This window comes from Narcine bancroftii, chromosome 3 (genome assembly GCF_036971445.1).
Source record: "Narcine bancroftii isolate sNarBan1 chromosome 3, sNarBan1.hap1, whole genome shotgun sequence".
In the NCBI taxonomy this organism is placed as follows: Eukaryota; Metazoa; Chordata; class Chondrichthyes; order Torpediniformes; family Narcinidae; genus Narcine; species Narcine bancroftii.
Window position 1 is genome coordinate 51,633,380 of NC_091471.1, and position 22,007 is coordinate 51,655,386.

Sequence of the window (22,007 nt, forward strand, 5' to 3'; positions counted from 1 at the left end):
AATCCTAACGTTATTCAAGTTTATCATCCTCTGACTATAGATATGCAAGCAGATGAAACAGCATTTCTCCGGGCCATGATGCACACACTTTACGCAGCCTAAAATAATCATATACCGATATAATAAAAAATAAATATATCTAAAAATTTTTGAATTGTGGGCTTGTATCTGAGCTGTACTGTTCTGTTCTACATTTTAATTTGTTCCAATAATCAGTGTATCATTTGGAAGAAAAAAAAACTATTATGGACATTATATTTATGAAAAATTGCCACCTAGTATATTTGACTGTTTATTACTGATGCTGAACTTAGTTCAGATGACAGCTAATGTATCTTGCTGCACTTTTAAAATCATATTTGAAGGAAGAAGATTTTGATTTGAGTTTAAAAATTATTTGTATGGAAGGGGAAGAAGATTTGTAGTGCTTGAATCTTATTCAAAATATGTTTTTTTCTGCTTTACCTAGAGTTTAAAGAAATATATCTAATATAATCTTTGTAAAGCAGTAAGTAACATGATCTAATAGGGATCCAAGGAATGGTCAATATATTGTTTGAAACAAATAAAATTAGTTAGAAAATTAGTTAGAAAACTACAGCACTTAGAAAATAATGCATGAAACAAAACTGTTCATGACAAGCAAGCACTGCCTTTGGTAGTGACCAAATGTCACCTAATGCCATTGAACATGTACCACAGGTACCTAACCTTTTATTTGGGATCATCAGGATTGGACACTTGCCATTGTTCAGAATCTTCCAGATTTCAGAATCATTTTTAAATGATGGTCCCTTTAAGCAAATACAATGTTTCAAAATTGCACAAAACTTTGTGGGGGGGGGGGGTGCACGTGGTGTGTTAAATTAACTTAGATTTTAAAAAAACATAAAAGACCATAATATCACTAGCTTATTTTCTTTATTTTTTTAAAAAAAAGTAAAGCTGGCTCCGGCCCACTGACCCCATCCCCACCCTCCAAATTTCACTTGTGGAGACAGCTGGCTTAATGCGGGAGCAATGACTGTCTTCCTTACCCATAATCCTAGCAGAGTGATGTCAGCTGTGTGGGGAATTGTGGGTAATAAGGACATCCATTGCTCCCACATTGAGGCATCACCAGCCGCCACCATGAGTGAACTCCGTGCTTGGCAGCACTGCACCCTTACTGCCGTGTCAAAAGTTAGATGGGAGGTTGGGTGACGGACGGACAGACGGCAGGGGGGAGAGATGGATAGACATTTGGGGGCGAAGGACCGACGGACGGCTGGGGGTGACCGATATGCGGGCAATGGGCAACTGAAGGACAGTTGGGGACAGGGGTGCTAGGAGCGAAGTGGTCAGGCGTTTTCATTACTGAAAAAGTGCCTGTTTTTGGAGGTTGCTGATGTTCGGAATCCTGGATAAAAGGTTAGGAACCTGTACTTAGAAACAATATAACATTTTGTTCCCATCCTGAGATGTCTTTGCTCATTCTGATTGTGGTATAGGAAGAAGAAAATAGTAATGAAATGAAAAAACTTCAAGCAGAGAAGGCAAATCTATTGGAGGTGATACAAAACTTAAATCAACAACTACAGAAAAAAAACCTGCAAGAGGTAATTATGTTTTAATATTAGGAGCCTTAGAGCCTGCTCTGCAATTTAATATGTTTGTGGCTGATCTAAGCTCGGCCTATGCTCCACTGTCCTGCCAGTTTCCCATAACCCTTAGTACCTGCAAACCTTTCGTCAAATATGTATTTATCTCGGTCTTGAATATATTAATTTCCTAGGGTTCTCTAAGGTAGGTTCATGATCAATTGGGAAGAACTTGTCCTTCTCTCTTTCTTAAACTTGGAAACTACGCATGTAGTTCTAAATTCCCCACAGGGAAAACCTCCTTTTAGCATCTACACAATCAAATTTCCTTTGAATCTTGAGTTTCAATAGAATTCTGTTTCATTCATCATAACTGCAATGAGCAGATATTCAACTTTTCCTCTTAAGACAACTTCTTCATTTTCAGATATCAACTAAGTGTATCTTCTCTAAATTTCCTTCAATTTAGAGTCATAGAACACAACAAAATAGAAGCACGACCTTCTAGTCCATGCAGAACAATTATTCAGCCTTGTTCCACTTACCTGCATCCAAACCATATCTCTCCATACCCCCTCTCTATCTATGTACCTGTCCAAAGTTTTATTAAATAAAGGTAAAGGTTCCATTATTGTCACGATTTACTACATTTAGAATGTAGTAACATGGCATGAAATTCTTTAACTTTTGTCTACCGTAAGGTAGACATAGTGTCACCACTCTGTCTAGCAGCCCACTCCAAATAGGACCAGACCTGAGCCTGCTTAGCTTTTGAGATCAGACAATTTTAGGTGTATTCAGTCTATTAGGTGCTGTAATCTCATGTGTATTCAGCCTTAAATGTCAGAATTGAGCCTGCATTTACCAATTTGGCTAGCAACTTGTTCATACTCCCACCACTCTCTGCATGAAGTTCCCAATAATGTTTCCTATCACCCTCAACCCTTCATCCTTTAATTTTTATCATAACCTAATTTCAAAAAGCTTTGTATTTACTCCATCAAATCCAATAAAGTCCAAACCTGTTTAACCTTTCCCTGTAAATCAGTTCTAAAAGTTCAGGCAACATCTCTATAAATCTCCTCTGTGTTCTATTAAACTTCCTATAGTTTGGTGACCAAAATTGTACATAATACCCCAAATTTGGCCTCACCAATATTTCGTACAACTTCAACATAGCACTCTGATACTCAATACTTTAATTTCTGCAGGCCAATGTGCCAAAATCTCTCTTTACACCCTATCTACCTGTATTCCTAGATCCCTCTTTCTACTGCACTCCTCAGTGCCCAACTATTTATCATGCATATCCTACCTGCCAAAATGCAACATCTAACATTTGTCTGCATAAATTCCACCTGCCATTTTTCAGCCCATTTTCTGGCTGATAAGCTGGAAGCTTTGAAACCCTTTCTTACTGTCCACAATACCTTCAATCTTTGTGTCATCTGCAAACTTGACGTTTCAATTTACCACATTATCATCCAGAGCATTGATATACATGTCAAACAACAATGGACCCCTCACCGATCCTTGTGGCACATCACTAGTCACTGGCCTCCAGTCAGAGAGGCAATCATTCATTACTACTCTGGCTTCTGTAAAGTCAATGTCTAATCAAGTTTTCTACCTCATCATGAATATCTAGACTCTGAACCTTTCTGATTAACCTCCCATGTGGGACCTTGTCAAAGGCCTTACTAAAGGCCATGTAGACAACATTCCTGGTAACCTCATCAAAAATTTATAAGATTTGTTATAAGTCCAGAGGACCCCAAAACCCAGCAGCAATAGAAATTCAGCAAGACAAAGGTTAAACAAAAGTTGCTTTTAATTATGTATTAAAATACATGTATTACATGTATGTAATGTGTGTCTGTGAGTTCAGAAAAGTACTTTGATTCACAGTCCAATCTCATTTCTCACTCCTCCAAGTTCACTGGTTGCAGGCGCAAATCTTATACTGTGCACAGAATTTAACATTTATGAAGTTCACCAGGCTTTGGTGCTTGAAAGGCAAAATGATTACTGCTCAGGAAGGTTCTTGTTGGTTTTCAGAGAGAGATTTGTTGCTTATTGGACACCCACAACTGACTCCTTCTGAAAAGCCATTTGAGTGTCTTGACGAAGAAACTTGCTCCATCAGGGTTTTCAAGATGATACCTCTTTCTTTCAGATCACCACAGAGTTCCTTTTTGTTTCCATCATTTCAAGTGAAACATTATGCAGCCAGTCCTCTCCTCTTGTATGGACCACAAAGGCTTTGACCAGGCTGGAACTAAGGACTCACAACCCATCTTCAAAATGGTTTTTTTCCACAAGCTTGCCAGCTTGTCCTGTTCCAGTCCCAGCTGCTCCTGCTGAACTAGAATGGAATTCTCTCTCTCTCTCTCTCTCTCTCTCTCTCTCTCTCTCTCTCTCTCTCTCTCTCTCTCCCCCTCTCTCTCTCTCCCTCTGAGAGAGAAAAACCACTGACCTTCTTGGAACAGACAACTACACTCAAACAGACTGCGGCTCCAGACCTCATCTTCTGAGTTTGTTCATCTGTTGCTTTCCAAAACAATAATCTATTACTCCACAGCATGTCCAATTAACACCTTCTTGTGAAGTCCTTATAGGCATTATTCAAAGGTTATGGAAATGCACTCGAGCTTGGACTGTCAGGCTTGACCAGAGCTCTGGTATTTTAAATGAGATCTGTTTTGAAGTGTTAGTATGTGACCTACACTAAAAACCCTGCCACAATTTATCTCCTTTTAAAACATATCTATATACTGTTGCCCAAAGGACCCCAAAACCTAGCAGCAATAGCCATTCACCAAGACAAGTATTTACTTAAACAAAAATTGTTTTTAATCAACTTTAAACATGAAAACAGAATCAAACCTTAACTTATCTCTATACTTAACTAACCCAAATTAACCCCCTTCTAATTCTAAGCGCACGTGTATGTAATGTGTGTGTAAATTTAAGAAAAGTTCTCTGGTTCGCAGTTCAATCTCACTTCTCCTTCTTCCAAGTCCTCTGGATGCAGGCAATTCTCATACTGTGCACAGAATTTAACATGTATAAAGTTCACCAGGCTTTGGTGCTCGAAAGATAAATGTTTACCGCTTTGTAGCGTTTGCAGAGAGAGATTTGTTGTTCCAGGATTTCCACAACTGAGATACCACCATTAGTTACCTCAGTGTCTCACTGATTAAACTTGCCCCATCAGGGTTCTCCAGATGGTAACCTCTTTCTTTCAGATTATCACAGAGTTCCTTTCCGTTCCACTTATTCCAAGAGAATCTGTCAATAGCACTTCTAGCCATCTGCCGCTCTGGAACTTTTCTTCAGTTTCAACCAGCTTCCTGGCTTGCCCTGTTCAGCTGCTTTCAGTGTCACACACACTAGCTGAGAGAGCTTGTTGAACTTGTCTTATTTCGCTCTCTTTCCAACTGAGACTGCCAGAAAGCCCATGTGACACTCTCTCTTGCAAAACCTCCCACCTTCTTCAGCAAACAACAGGAGTTCTCTCCCTTGGTCAAGCTGTTGTCATAGGTAAACAAAACCAGGAGTGACCTTTCTGTGAGCACTTTGCAGAAAGGTCAGAATCCTTGGAGATATCCAACCATCCAGCCTGTCTCCAATTCCAAACAATGGTCTATTCATTTCATGACGTCATTTCAATTAGCACCTACTTGTGAAATTAAAAGTCTCCAAAGATCCTGCAATGTTACTGAATATGAATTCTTCAGTCTTTCAAATAAGTTCTGTTTTAAAATGTGTGTATGTTTGTAACCTACTCTAATTTCACCAAATTCCTCCCAATATTTATCCATTAAAATACAATATAAAATATAACATAAACTGTCACAGATTGGTTAAACAGGAAAATAGCCATGTTGACTATCCCTAATCAGTGTCTGTCTATTCAAATACTTGTATATCAGATCTCTTACCCATTATTGATGTTAATTTCACTGGCCTATAATTTCCCAGATTATTTTTGAAGCCTTTTTTATACAACAAAACAATCTGAGGAATCTCCAGCATATCACCCGTGGGTAAGAACATTTTAAATATGTCTGCCAGGGCCCCTGCAATTTTGACACTAATTTGTCTCAAGTTTCAAAGGAATACCTTGTCATGCCCTGGGTATTTACCCACCCTCATTTGCCATAAGACAGCAAGCACCCCCTCCTCTTTAATCTGTAAAGGTTCGCTGCTTGTTTGTCTCACTTCCATAAATTCTGTGCCAGTATCCTGAGTAAATATAGATGCAAAAGCACCATTTACGATCTTCCCCATCTCATTTGTCTCCATACATAACTAACTACTCTCATTTTCAAGAGGACCAATATTCTCTCTTACTAATCATTTACAATTAATTTACCTGTAGAAGCCCCTAAGGTTTTTTCTTGCATTTTTTATGCTCAAATACTGCATTTGCTCCTTGTTGCCTAAACCTGCCATACACCTCCCTATTCTTCTTATCCAGATCCCCAATATCCCTTGAAAATCAAGATTCCCTATGCCTGTTAACTTTTCTGTCACCCTGACAGGGACATACAAACTCAGCACTCTTAAAATTTCACCTTTGATGCTCTCACACTTACCAAGTACATCCTTGCCAGAGAACAACCTATCCCATTCCACACTTTCTAGATCATTTCTTGTTCATTCAAATTTGGCTTTATTTCAATTTAGAATCTCAACCCAAGGACCAGATCTATCCTTATCCATAATTATCTTGAATCTAATGGCATTATGATCACTGGACCCCGACACACACTTTAACCATATCCCTTTAACATACGCTGAGAATTTTACTGATTTCAAGATTTCTTCATTTCAGACCTTGGGAAAAACATTTTTTTAAGAAATGCATTTTTGTCTGAGTCATTAAGCACTGTCCTCGGGCCTTTGAAATGGGCCTGTGGAATCAATTGCCACTTTCTTGCCAGTTCCCTATAACATGACTCTGTCTATCATCCTTTCGTGTCCATAACCCTTTCCTTTATGAACGTGAGTGGCAAAAATAATGGGGGCATATTGACATCCCAGATGTCCAACTTCAGAATATCTCTGCCATGGAGCCTTTTCTCACTGACTTTGTACTATTTAATGTTTTCCTTAAAAGGTTCAGATAGACTAAAGGGTTCATGTGATGTAGTGGATACTGTGGAAGTTGGTGAGTCCATACTTGTATGTGATTCTGGTTTTACAGCTATGGGAAGGATGTCAATGAGTTGGAAAGGGTGCAGACTTGTAAAGCTTGATTTGGAGAGGTTTTATGCAGGTAAAGGGACACTTAGTAAGTGGGGGTATTTAAAAAAAAGAGAAATGCAGAAAGTTCAGGAACAGCACATTTCGTGTTAGAGTGAAGGGCAAGGCTTACAACATTGTGGAATCCTGGATGACCAGAGGTATGAAGCTCTGATCAAGACAAGAAAAAGGAGCTGGCATACTTCAGTCAGTGAACATTGAGATCAAGTGAGGATGTTGGTTTCACTTAAGCAGGTAATAAGGACGGCAAAGAGATTTGACAAGGATATTAAAGGCAAAAGGGTTTATCAGGGTGAGGTGGAGCCACAGCAATTGTGTGAGGTCCTAAATGAGTTGCTCTCATCTGTATTTTCTCTGGAGAAAGACAAAGTCTAGGGAACATGAAAGGAAATAGTGATCTCTTGAGGAAAGTCCACATATTAAAGAGCAATTGCTGGAGGTCTTCAAACACAAAGGTATATAAATCTCTGATTAAGTGTATCCTGAGACATTATGGGAAGTTAAAGAAAAGAATTATAGGAGACTTGGCAAGAATAGTTGCACCATCAATGGTGCAGGTAAACTGGAGGGTGGCTAATGTTTATTTCAAGAAGGCTGTAGGAGCAAACCATGTCAGTTTTGCATCAGTTATGGATAAGTTAGTGGAGGAAATTCTAACAGTATTTACAAGTATTTGGAAAGGCTAGGACTGATTTGGGATAGGTAGCATGGCTTCATGCATGGGAAATTGTGTATCCAAAATTTTATTTTATTTTATAGTGACCAAGAAGATTGATGAGGGCAGGACACAAGATATTGTCTGCATTAAGCTTAGCAAGGATTTTGTCAAAGTCACACATGGAAGTCTGGTCTGGAAGGTCAGATGGCATGATCTGGCCAATTGGCTACGGAATTGGCTTGATTGGAGGGGATGGAAACGTTGGTGAAGGGTTGCCACTCCAACTGTAGGTGTGGGACCAATATTGCATCACAGGACTTGGTGATGGGTCCACTTGTTTGTCATATGTATTCATGACTTGGATGACTTGGTTGTTAAGTTGGCAGATGACACTAATTTATGTCATGATTGACAGTAAATAAGGTAATTGAAGGTAACAAGAGGATGTAGATGAACTGGCAAAGTGGGCAAAGCAATGGCAAATGGAAATTTAGCCTGGACAAGTGTAAGGTGTTGCACTTTGGTAGATTAAATAAGGCCAGGACTTGCACAGTGAATGGTAAGGCCCTGTTGAGTGTTGCAGAACAGAAACTTGAAGGCACAGGTGCATTGTTCCATGTAAGTGGCAATACCGATAAATGATAGTAAAAGTGTTGAACATACTGCCATTCATCAGTCATGGCACTGAGTATCGGAGCATAAACATCATGTGACAACTGCACAAGACGTTAATGAAACCACACTAGGAGTATTGTTCACAATTTTGGTCATCCAATTGGAGGAAAGATATCATTAAGCTGGATAGGGTGCAGAAAAGATTCATGAAAATGATATTGGGGTGGAGGCTTGAATTTTAAGGAAAAGCTGAAGATTCTTTGCTACTCTTGAATGGTTTGGGCCCAAAACATTGACGATCTCTTGCTTTCCATAGTTGCTGCCTGACCCCATGAGTTCCTCCAGCATTTTGTGTGTTGCTCAGGTTTACCAGTATTGCAGTCTTGTTTACCTGCTTTTGAAGACTTCTTGTACTCATCTTATCACTCATGTTAATGTTTTTTCTTCATTTTTAGCAAAATGACCTCAAAGAAAAAGTGTGTAGGAATAATGAAGACATGCCAGTTGATATAATAGGTATGATGAGTTTTGTTAACATATTTAAAGAGTTGCTAATCTGATTATTTGTGTGTAAGGGGCCATTCCCAACTCAGCTCTGTTATAGAAACAGGTCAATTTCAGCAAAACTTTTTAACTTCAAATATAATATATAAATTCAGTAAAAGATCTGTTTCTAAAGAAGTTGAGCTGGACTTTATTACTCCTGGCAATGTTGGATAGATTTATGAAAAACAAAGTGGAATTGTTGAAGGTAACATTGGCGTCTTTTATAAAATACGTATTCTGCCACTGTATACTTCGGACAATATTTCTCCAAGTCTTCTTTCAAACTCTGAAGACCCATCAACAGTTGTTAACCTAACTGTTTTAAATAAAAAAAGGCCTATTTTTATCAAATCATCTGAGAGGTTGCTCGATTTAAATACTGCAGATGAGGGGAAACTGCAGAAGGGTATCTGCAGCATACAGTTTTTCAGTGTTATACTGTGATCTGCAAAGCATACAACTGTTTCTGACTTTTGGAAGTACTTGAATTTTACAGCATGATATTCAGTCTATTGGACTTCAGGAGTTCTGTAAGTTACCAAATAGTCCTTTCTCTTCCATTTCTTTATAATTCACATCCCTGTTAAAATGTATGATAAATTCTGCGTTGACTACTATATGCGAATGGATGCATGATCTAGAAATATTCTTCTTAAGTTAAAGACCAATTACTCCTTTAAAAAAAATCTAGACCCTCTGGCTACTAGCTCATTAATCACAAGATCACACACAAGATACAAGAGCAGAAGTAGGCCCATCAGGTCTGCTCTGCCATTTAATCATGAGGTGAATCTTATCACTCAGCCCCACTTCCCTGCCTTCTCTCTGTAACCCTTGATGCCCTGACTAATCAAATACCTGTCAATTTTTGTCTTAAGTAAATCCAGTGACCTTTCTTCCACTGCTACCTATGGCAACAAGTTCCACAGACTCACAGTCCTCTGGCAAAAGAAATTTCTCTGCATTGACACTCTTTTATCCTGATATTGTGGCCTCTTGTCCTGGACTCCCCTACCATGGATTAGAACTTTATCATATCTATTCTGTCCAGGACTCAGCATTTAAAACGTCTCCATGAGGTTCCCCCTCATTGTTCTGTACTCCAAGGAGTACAGTCCAAGAGCCAACAATCATTCTTCATATGCTAACCCTTTCATTCCTGGTATTCTAGTAAATCTTCTTTGAACCTTCTCCAATGCTAGCACATCCTTTCTCAAATAAGGCACCCAAAACTGTACACAGTACTCCAAGAGAGGCCTCACCAGTGCCCTATAGATTCTAATCATTATATCCCTGTTCTTGCATGCTATTCCTCTAGAAATGAATACCAACATTGCATTTGCTTTCTTCACTGTCAACTCAACCTGGGATTAACCTTTGGGGCATCCTTCATGAGGACTCCCAAGTCCCTTTGTATCTCCAAAGTTTGAATTTTCTCCCAATCTAAATAATAGTCTGGCTGTCTAATTTTGTACCAAAGTGTATGACTTACACTTCCCAACATTGTATTTCATCTGCCATCTGCTAATCTATCCAAGTCTCTCTGCATCCTTTCCGTGTCCTCAGCATCATCAGCTCTACCACCTATTTTGGCATCATCTACAAATTTAGCCATAAAGCTATCAATTCCTTTATCCAAATTATATACAAAGTAAAAATAAGTGGTCCCAACAGTGACCCCGCATAACAGGCAACCAACTTGAATAGAATCACTTATTCCCACTCTCTGTTTCCTGCCTAATAACCAATGCTGTACCCATGCGAGTATCCTTACTGTAGTTCATTGAACTCTCATCTTGTTAAGCAGCCTCATGTCTGACACTTTGTTGAAGGCAATTTGAAAGTCCAAGTACACACCATCCACTGCTTCTCCCTTGTCTTTCCTGTTTGTTATTTGCTCAAAAAATTGCAGAAGGTTTGTCAGGCACAATTTTCCTTTAAGGAGACCATGATGACTTGGACTTGTGATGCTCTTCTAGATGCTCCATAACCTCATCTTTAACAATTGATTCCAAGATCTTCCTAACTACTGACATCAGACTAATAGGTGTATAATTTCCTTTCTGCTGCCTCCTTCCCTTCTTAAACAGTGGAGTGACACTTGCAATTGATTCCTGAAAGATAATTAGCATGCCTCCACAATCTCTACAGCAACTTCATTCAGAACTCAAGGATGCATTCCATTTGGTCCGGGAGACTTAATCTACCCTTGCACCATTTAACTTCACAAGTACTTTCTTTCTTGTGATATTGACGGCACTCACTTCACTTCCCAGAGACCCTTGAGAGTCCAGTAAGTTACTAATATCCAAAATATTCATTCATTTTCTCTGCCAGCACCTTGTCTCCTATTACAATCTCTCCAGCGTAATTTTCTAATGGTCCTATATCTACTCTTGTCTCTTTTGCTCTTTATATACTTAAAAAAAAGCTTTTAGTAACCTCTTTGACATTACAGTACAACTCCGATTATCTGAAATGGTCAGGACCTGACCTATTTCGGATGACTGAATTTTTTGGATAACCAGTCACTTTTTTAAAAATTGGTCAGTAGCAACAGAAAATCACTTGTATTGGTGCTTAAACAGCAACAAACAAAAAGGGAAGGTTTTTAAGCATTAAAATGTTTAATTCTCACCAAAATAAATGCTGGCTGCCACCGATCCCTGACACGTCCTCATGCTGCTGCTGATCACCGAGACCCCTCCCAACCGCCATCGGTGGGCTCCTGTCTCCCCATGGGCTTGTTCTGGCAGGGGCTGTTCCGCTTTACATCCTGGTTCTTGATGTTGGAACCTGACACAGACCCAGTCTTCACCTCCACACACTCCCCCTCCCAACCGCCGCTGATAATCAACGGCACCTCCCCACCAAGGTTGCCATCCTGCCTGGGGCGGCCACTCTCCTTGATGATGCTGGGACAAGGGATTCTTCTGACTACTTGTGGCTGGGAGACAGTGGCATGCAATTTGAGAGGGAGAGATGGAGAGAAAAGTCAATAGAAAAAATGGAAAATGAGAGGAGAGGGAGTTAACTGAAACGAGGACAATTGTTCTAATTTCATGTCAGGTAGAATTATTTTTTCACCCTATTTGGTCAGATCAGCTGCATAAAAAATTTTGGGTAACTGAGGATTTCTGATTCCTTCAGATATCCTCAATTATCTAAAATTTGTTGGAGGCAAACAGACGTTACTTCCAGGTCCAAAGATTTTCAGATAAATGCGGATTTTGGATAATCTGATTTCAGATAATCAAAGTTGTATTGTATTTACTAATTTCCTTTCATAATTTCTCTTTTCCTTCCTAATCACCTTAGTTGCCTTCTCCAAGTTTTTGTTTCCCAGTCCTCTCTCTTCCCACTATATTTTGCTCTCTCTTTTGCTTTTACTTTGGCTTTAACTTCCCTCGTCAGCCATAATTGTCTCATTTTTCCATTCACAACTTCCTTTTCTTTTGGTATGTTACTTTCCTCATTTTTTTGTAGAAACTCCAGCCATTGCTTATCTGCTGTCTTCCCTAATATTGCACTTTTTCAGTTGACTTTGGACAGATCCTCTCTCCTGCAACTGTAATTTCCTCTAGTCTACTGAAATAAAGACACATTGGACTTGGGCCTTCCTTTTCAAATTTTGCAGTGAATTCAATCATGTTGTGATCACTGCCTCCTCAGGGGCCTTTTACTTTAAGCTCACTAATCATCTCTGGTTTATTTGATAGCACCCAATCCAAAACAGCCAATCCCCTGGTGGGATCATCAATGAGCTGCTCCAAAAAGCTATCTCATAGGCATTCCACAAACTCTCCCTTCTGGGATCCTGTATCAACCTGACTTTCCCTATCTCATCTCATACTAAATCCCCTATGATTATTGTAATGTTGTTCTTCTGACGTGGCTTTTTTAAAAATAATTTCCTGTTGTGTTTTGTAGTCCACATCCTGGCAGTTGTTTGGAGGCCTGTATATTTACCTTTACCATTCCTGAACTCAGCCCATAAGGATTCTACCTCTTCTGATCCTACATCCCTTCTTTCCAATGATTTGATATTGTCTGCTAGCAGAGCCACACCACCCCAAATGCCTTCCTGCCTATCCTTCTGGTACACAGTGTATCTTTGGATGTTAGCTCCCAAATGACACCCATCCTTTATCCATGACTCAGTGATAGCCACATTGTATCCTCCAATCTGTAACTGTACTGCAAGATCATCCACCTTGTTTCTAATGTGTGCATTTAAGTATAATACCTTTAGACCAGTTTTCGTATGTACTATGTTTCTGTCATATCTCTAGTTGCAATTTTGTCCCATCACTTTCTTGTTATCCTTCTGCATACGAACCTTGATTTATTTCTATCTCATCTGTCATCAGCCCTGACCCTCTGGTTCCTATCTCCCTGCAAAATTAGTTTAAATCTTCCTTAATAGCCAAATTAAACCTGCCAGGATACTGGACCCCTTTGGATGTATTCCATCCTTTTTGAATAGGTTGTACCTTCCCCAAAAAAGATCCCAGTGATCCAAGAATCTAAAACCCTGCCCCCTGCACCAGTTTCTCAGTGATGCATTTATTTGCCTGATCTCGCTGCTTTTATCCTCACCAGCACGTGGCTCAGGCAGTAATCCTGAGATTACCATTTTGGGAAGTCCTGCTTCTCAGCTTCCTCCCTAATTCCTTGTATTCCCTCTTACGGACATCTACATTTCTTTCCTATGTCATTGGTACCAAGACTTCTGGCTGGTCACCCTCTCGCCTCAGAATGTTTTGGAGTCAAGTGGAGACATCCTGTACCTTGGCACCTGGGAGCGAACACACCATCTGGGTGCCTTTTATCAGACCTGCAGAATCTCTTTCCTGTTCTCCTCACTATAGAATTGCCAAGCACAACTGCATGCTTCTTACCTTCTGCATCTCAGTGCTAAATTTGTTGTTGGAGATCTGGTCCTCTGTCAGGTCATCCTCAGCAGTACTATTGAGGATGATATACCATTTGCTCAGGAAGATGGCCACAGAGGTGCTCTCTACTAACTCCAGGTAGCTTCTCTCTATTATCCCTTCATTCTTCATAATGAGCAGTAAGTAGGTCATCAAGCCGCAGCTCCAGTTCCTTAACATATTCCCTAAGAAGATGTGTCTCGGTGTACCTGGGACAGATGTAGAGATTGGGGATGCTTGGAGTTTCCCAGGGACCCCACATCTGACACTCATCACAGAGCACTAGCCCTACAGACATACTGCCCAGTCTATGAACAGTTTAATAAGTAATACACAATTAATTTATCCACACTATAACCCTAATCTCTTGCCTGTTCCTGCCTAAACCTGTTGAGTCAGACCACTTCCATGCTGAAGGCTCTCTTGATGACCAATGTACCTCAAGAATTATTTTTTACCTTAAAACTATTCATAATTTGAAACACCTGTATTAGATCATTTCCCTCTAATTAATTTATTTTGTATCTTAAATCTATGCCACCTGTTTGAACAGTAATGAGCGGAGACTTTATTGATGTATAAATAAATACATTGTACACATGCACTGAAATTCTTATTTGGTGCAGCTAAACAAGTATCTGAGATACATCAACAATAGTGTACATTAAGTTGCCAAAATATACTAAGACAAAAAAAATGATAACTATGAAATAGACAGATAGTATTCATAGGTGACATGTGGAAGAGAAAAATGAGCATTTGGAGAAGTACAATCTATTGAAGGATAGTTAGCATGGCTTTGTGAAGGGAAGGTTGTGCCTCATGAGTCTAATTAAATTTTTTGAGGGGGAAACAAAATAAATTGATGAGGGTAGAATGGTAGATGTGATCTACATGGATTTTAGCAAGGCATTTGACAAGGTCCCTCATGAAGAGCCTCATCCAGAAAGTCATGAGGCGCGGGATCCATGGAACTTAAGCTGTGGGTATTTTTTTTTAAATGGTTTGCATTTAGAAAGCAGAGAATAGTAGTGGAAGAAAAGTATTCTGCCAGGAGGTCGGTGACTAGTGAATCTGTTCTGGGACCCCTGTTCTTTAGAATTTTTATAAATGATGTGGATGAAGAGGCAGAAGGATATGTCAGTAAGTTTGCGGATGACATGAAGGTTGGAGGAGTTGTGGATGGAGCTGAAGGTTGTCGAAGGTTACAAGAGGATATGGACAGGATGCAGAGTTGGGCAAAAAGTGGCAGATAGAGTTCAATCCAGATAAGTGGGAGTTGATGCATTTGGGAAGGACAAACCAGAAGCTGCGTACAGGGTTAATGGTCAGTTACTTAAGAGTGTGGATGAACAAAGGGACCTTGGGTTCAAATCCATACATCTCTCAAGGTCACTGCACAGATTGACAGGATAGTTAAGAAGCCTATGAGATGCTGGGCTTCATTAATAGGGGAATTGAGTTCAGGAGTAGAGAGGTCATGTTGCAACTCTACAAATCATTGGTAAGTCCACACTTGTGTTCTGTTCTGGTCACCTCATTATAGGAAGGATGTGGAAGCTATGAAGCAGGTACAGAGAAGATTTACCAGGATGTGGTCTGGATTGGGAAATAAGTCTTATGAGGCAAGGTTAGCAGAGATAGGACTTTTCTCTTTGGAGCATAGAAAGATGAGAGGAGACTTAATAGAAGTCTCCAAGATTATGAGAGACATAGATAGAGAGCACAGCCAGCATCTGTTTCCCAGGGCAGGAGCAGCAAACACCAGAGGACACATGTACAAAGTTAAGGGAAGGAAGTTCAGGGGAGACATCTGGGGTAAATTTTTTTTACACCGAGTCGTGGAATGTCTTGCCAGGAATGGTAGTGGAGGCTGAAACATTAGGGGCATTTAAGAGACTCTTAGGTAGGCACATGGATGAAACAAAAATAGAAGGTTACGGGGTAGGGAGGGTTTAGTACTTAAAGGAATATACGAGTTGGCACAATATCAAGGGTCAAAGGCCCTGTACTGTGCTGTAGTTTTCAATGTTTTTAATGGATGGGAGGTCAGTGCCCATGATGGATTTTGCTAGGTTTGCCACTTTCTGCAGTTCCTAGGCACTCAAGATATCAAATCACACTGTAATGCAACCCATTTTAATGCTACCACAGTATATCTGGAGAAGTTTTATAGAGTTTCAAAGGCATGTGAATTCTCCTTTGACTTCTTTAAGATAGAGGCATTGATGTGCCTTTTTCACAGTTGCTCCATGTGCTGGGTCCAGAAGTCATTGAATACGTGGACTCAAGAACTTGAAGGAATTATCCCAATTCACTCCCTTCCAATCAACAAAGACAGGTGCATGGTCCCTTAACTTCCCCTTCCGAAAGCTCCCATATAAGATACTTTATTGGCAAGAGAAAGGAGTCCTTTGTTTACCCTATCTCATTTTTAGCACTGCAATTAAATGTCCCCTGTCTCCATTATGTCAAAAGGAAATAAACCCAGCCTGTACAGTCACTCTTTGTAACTATAATTCTCCAGCCTTTGCCACATTCTTGTTAATCTCAAATCCTCCTCTTCCCTTTGTAGTGCCATCATGACTCTCTTGCAGTGAGCTAAACAGAACAATACCAAAGTTTCAGCCCCAACAAATGTTGGAGGAGGGGAGGAAATAGAGCCTAGTCTTCCTGGTTTTGTAGTTTTGAGTTGGCCAATAAAAACAAGTAAATCATGTTTATCTCTTCAATTGGCTGACCTATTAACTTTCAGGAAAAATTCCTCTGCACTCCTACATGACTCTGGAATCATCGCTTGTCATCCTTCTTCAAGTATGCAAAATTGACATTTTAGCTACAGTCTACTAATCTTAGGGGCGACACAGTTAGCGCAGTGCTGTTACAGCGCCAGCAATTGGGACCAGGGTTCGAATCCCATGCTGTCTGTAATGAGTTTGTACGTTCTCTCAGTGTCTGCGTGGGTTTCCTCTGGGAACTCTGCTTTCATACCAGCATTCAAAAGTTCTGGGGGGGGGGGGGGGGTCTTGGTCAATTGGGTGTGGCTCAAAAGGGCCTGTTGCCATGCTGTATGTCCTAATTTAGCAATGGGTAGACCATGGTCTTTTACACATTGAGGGTTGGATTGCTTTGCAAAGGAGGGTAACAGAGACAGATGTTCAAAAGGGAATTGGATACATAGCTACGAGGAAATAATTGCAGGGATACAGGAACACAGCAGGAAAGTGGGATTAACCAGATTTTCCTAACATGGAATTTGTTACAGACTTGATGAGTTATTGGTGTTTTTTTATGTTGTAATTTTCTAGCAGTTGATTGTGAATCATTCCTGGTTTAATTTAATATGACCTTTTCCACATCCCTAACTATCTCTGTATAGTAGAGTTCCATCAGTCTCCCATTTAAAATTAACTTGGTCTTACTCCAAAAACTGAGTATAAAAATATAGGCAGACAATGCACAGTAGTACTCTTTTCTCCTCCTTCAAGTGGACATAAAAGTTATCTTGTTACATCTCTGGTGTCCTGACAATTATTTACCAATCAAGCATGTTGCAGAAATACATGATTTAGTTAATTTTTATATTGCTTTTGACTGGAGCTTGTGCATAGAAACTGATCACAGTTTAAGATGTTGACTTCACTGCCACCTTCTTAAGGTGATGAGAGATGGACAATATATGTCAGCCCATGTCCCAGAAATTAATGGGGAGATGTTTACTTTTCAGATGGTGTCTTCTCGGTTTTTTTGTTGTGCTGTTTTAAGTTCATAAGTCAATTTGCATGAAAATGTCTTGTAATTGCCAACAGCTTTTTGTATCTATGAATAAATGTTAAGTATTTAACTTGACATTCAATTGAAATATATATTTCTAAACCGTTCTCATTTAATTGCCTTCAGGTAGTGGAAGTGAAGAAGTGGTCAAATCTGGTAGAGAAGGACCTGACCAGATAATGGCATTGCAATCACAAATTGCTTCTCTGGCAGTACAAAATAAAGAGCTATGGGATATACTGCAGGTATTTTAGCTTTTTCTCAATAATTTACCTCCATTTATTGTACTTGACAAACTTGAAAAGATGCTTTTACATGATAAAAATATTTGTTTAATGTATGAATATCACAATTTTTATGCTACACAGTATGAACATCTCTCTTGGTTCTGTGTATGGCCAAGGATAATCCCAAGAATTTTGTAAATATAGAGGCTTTGGAGCAAAGGAATGTAGCAATAATTCTAGGGATGATGTGATTGCCAGTTGAGGGAAGACCAAGTTAACAGGAACAAATCTTTAAAAAAAAATTTAGAAGAAAGCGATCTCATCAAAACATACAAAATTCTGAAAGGGCTTGACAGGCTGATTGAGTGATGTTTCTTGTGCAGACAAGGACTAGGGGACACTGCTCTAGTTTGAGATGGTGAGAACTTTGTTCACTCAGCATTTGGTGAACCTTTAAAATTCTAATTAACACCTTTTGATGGTCTGGACCACAAGGCAATGGAAATTTGGTCTTTGTTCAATGAAAGCACATCAAAAGATTTCAGGAGTGGAAAGAAGATCATGGGATATTGCACTGTGTCAGAACAGCCATGATTTTTTTGAATACTTTATTTAAAATATTCTATCTAGATAATTATATATTATACAGAGTCAATACTTAGTTAAATTTAAAATTGCAATGATTACATGATATTACCCCATTTCCCCCCCCCACCCCCCCCAATCAATCACTGATCTTGATGCCTCGTATATGAAACAGGCCCAAAGAAACAAATGACTTTTTCCTGCTGCTATTTCTTGAAATTTTTAATAGCAGTAGTGGTGTCTCGAGGGAAAATAGCACCTATGACAAGCACTGAGATTGTGCGCCCCCTGTTAAAACTTACTTACTTCAACCCTGCAACCATCCCTCGCTGCTGCCACATCATCACTTCGCCTTCCCTACCTGTTCTTGTCGCTGTAATACCCTAAAATAGTCAAATCCAATGTTGTGTTGGATATACTGAGATATTGGAAAATAGGGCCAGAGCAGAGCGGCCAAAGTTAAAGGTATTGAGAGGTTGTCACTGTTCCTGCAGGTGTCCTCTCTTAGCTTTGGTGGAAAGTGACTCTCGGCACCGAGCACCCAGTGGAAGAGAAGCAGAAAGTGCCGAAGCCCATGCTCAAACTCATCCTTAAGCGCACACCCTCCTTAGCCCTGGCTCCAACAAAGGACTGGAGCACCCGATGCCTGATTCCGAACCCTCCCCTCCGCCTACCACACACCGGAGCTCCCGACATCCAACTCCAAACCCTCCCCTCAGCTTATCACACACCAGAGCTCCTGAAGCCTGACTCTGAACCCTCCCCTTGGCAGTTGACCTGCAGGCTCACACTAGAGCTCCTGATGCCCCGACTCCAAACTCTCCCCTCGGCAGTTGGCCTCCAGGTGCACACCTGAGCTCCCGACGCTAATTCTGAACCCTCCCCTCAGCCTACTATCGCACGCACACACTGGACGTCAATGTAAACCAACGCTCGCTCATCAAATAAACATGATAAAAGACACGTAGTGACAACATTTATATTTTCATTGTGCTCTGAACTGTCTGTCACCTATCAGGAGTTGAGGGTGAGCTTTCACTAACAATGCAAACAGCTGGTATTTCTGATCTGCAAACCAATTCAAACCAATGCTGCACATCCACCTCTGCCACTTTGAAAATTAGATGGGGGGGTGGTGGTGATGGACGGACGGCCAGGACTAGAAGCAAGGTGGTCAGGTGAGGACTATGGCAACCCCCTTCAAGTGGCACTCAGGGCATGTACCTCCGTACCCTGGATATTCCTTGGAATAGCAGCAATTTGATTTATATAAACTAATGTCAGGTAAAATTGGCCACCATTCCAAGAATTTTTTTTCATAACTAGAACAACTGATGCATTAAAACCATGGGGGGAAAAAACTTCACGTGTTAGAATCTGTTCCAATCGTCAAGCTCAGTATCACTAGAAACTAAAACTTAAATAGCTGGTGAAAATACATAACTTTGATGAAAGGCTCTGGCCCAAAATGCCAGCTATGTTTTTTTACCTTTGCTATATAAAGGACACAGCTTGACCTGCTGAATTTATCCAGCTTTGTGTTTTTACTTGAACCATGGTGTTTGCAGATTTTTGTATTTTCCACTTGAATGCCTGGTATATTTCCATAGAAAATAATTGATTCAATTTTCCCACTTGATAAAAATGGATGTTCCTTTATGGGAGTGTGAGGAAGGATGGGGAGAAGAAGGTGGATAGCATTCCCACTACCACTATAGTTGTTACTTCCTTTCCCCACTGTACACTTATAATAACTGCTTCCTTTCAAAGAATTCCTGTGGTTATCACTCGAGTCTAACTACGTACATACAGATCTATAAATTGAAGCCCCATTTATAAATGGCAGTTGATCACCACTTTTAGTTTTCCAAAATCCTACATTGAGAATGCTACCAGTGCTACTTGTAGAGTGATTGAGTTACATAGCATGGAAGAGGCTCATTGGTCTAACTTATCCATGCTGATTTTAACTAGATTCAGTCCATATCCCTTAAAACCAACAATGCTCAATTTATTTTTTTGGCTATGGCCCCTTTAGGACTCTGCTCAAACTTTATGGGCCCCCTTCCCCGTGAAGAAATCAAGTTTTGATTTCTGCCATTCTTCTCTCCTACCAATTACATTAAAAATATGGAAAAAAATATCTGTTATGCAAGGTGAAAAGAAAACCAGGCTTTTACTTAAACGTGCTCTGGCCCTCATTGACAATGGGTGCTCTAAACTTTTGTATTCATGGCCCTGTCTGTGTTTTAAAATCATTATAATTGTTCTGCCTCTACCACTTGCTGTGGCAGCTCATTCCATATTCCCTCTGCCTTCTGTATGGGAGAAGGTACCCCTGGGATTCCTCTCACCTTGTGTCCTCCAGTTTTAGAATTTCCTCCCTGGGAAAAAGACTATGACTGTTTATCTTATCTATGCCCCTCATGATTTTATAAATCACTGTAATGTCCCCCTCAACCTCCTTTGCTCCAGGGAGATGTCTCAGCCTCTCCTTACAATTTAAGACCACCAGTCCTGGTAACATTCTCGTAAATCTTTTCTGCACACTTTTCAGCTCAATGTTATCTTTCCTAACTGCGTGACCAATATTGTGTGATTAATCACACAATATCACAGCAACCTCCTTTGAAGAAGACCGCAGAGCCCACCTCACTGACAAAAGGCAAAGGAGGAAAAACCCAACACCCAACCCCAACCAACCAATTTTCCCCTGCAACCGTGTCTGCCTGTCCCGCATCGGACTTGTCAGCCACAAACGAGCCTGCAGCTGACGTGGACTTTTTACCCCCTCCATAAATCTTCGTCCACGAAGCCAAGCCAACGAAAGAAAGAAAGTCTCACTAATGCCTTGTGCATCATGTAACAATGCCCTAAACCAATAAAGTAATTAATTTTCTTGCCACGTTCCACCTTCTATTTTGCTTCCAGGAATTATTTTTTTAACATTTGAATCAAAAGTCTAATATTTCTTCTTACACAACTATAAATTTGATATTCCTTTTTTGTTCTTTTATTCATATTTATTCCAGAAACCTTCCACTGCCTGGTTGCTGCCTCCTAACCAATACATTTTAATTTTGAATCTTTACAAAGGAAAGTATGAGAATGTGTAATCAGTAATGTGGTTTTTTTTAATTTAGACATACAACACAGTAACAGGCCATTTCAGCTCACAAGTCCGTGCCACCCAATTTACCTACATCGCCCAGTAAATTTTGAATGATGGGAGGAAACTTGAGCCCCCAGGGAAAACCCACACAGACATGGGGAGAACGTACAAACATTCTTACTGACAGCACAAGATTCGAATCCCGCTCCCAAATGCTAGTGCTGTAAAGGTGTTGTGCCCATACGGTTGTTTGAGTTTTGGGGGTAAAAACTGGGTGAGATTCTCGGAAGAAGAGTGAATGAGAAAGAACAGATGTTGTAATCACTAATGGAAAAAAAAATGAATACAGCAGAATAAACTGGAAAACAGAAGTTAATTTTGGAAACTGATCATAACTTCACGCATTTTTAGATAAGGATATGACTGGATGACGTGCAAGGGTGGGGGCGGGGGTGAATAGTTATATTGGGGAATGCTCATTGGAACAGTATGAGGCAGGAACTGGGAAGAATAGATTGGGAGCAGCTGTTATTGGGCAAGTTCAGGTCTGATGTTTGCAAGTCATGCAAAGGCCTATTGGGCAGAATTTGGGACCAACATCCTCCAGTAAAGAAAGACAAGGTTTTGAGAACTTGGGATAATGAGAGGTGTATTAAATTTAGTTAAAAGGGAAAAGGAAGCATATGTAAGGTTTAGAAAGCTAAA

General features: G+C 40.1%; 1 protein-coding gene across 4 annotated transcripts in view; it reads left to right on the forward strand.

Moving 5' to 3' along the window:
• rai14 (retinoic acid induced 14) overlaps positions 1-22,007 on the forward strand; it is a 255,675-nt gene that overhangs the window by 195,447 nt on the left and 38,221 nt on the right. For all 4 annotated transcript variants that reach the window (XM_069924041.1, XM_069924042.1, XM_069924044.1 and 1 more), the window contains 3 exons: positions 1,491-1,598; positions 8,580-8,640; positions 17,505-17,623. In XM_069924041.1, the coding sequence (XP_069780142.1) occupies positions 1,491-1,598; positions 8,580-8,640; positions 17,505-17,623 (288 nt within the window). The remainder of the gene's footprint in view (positions 1-1,490; positions 1,599-8,579; positions 8,641-17,504; positions 17,624-22,007) is intronic.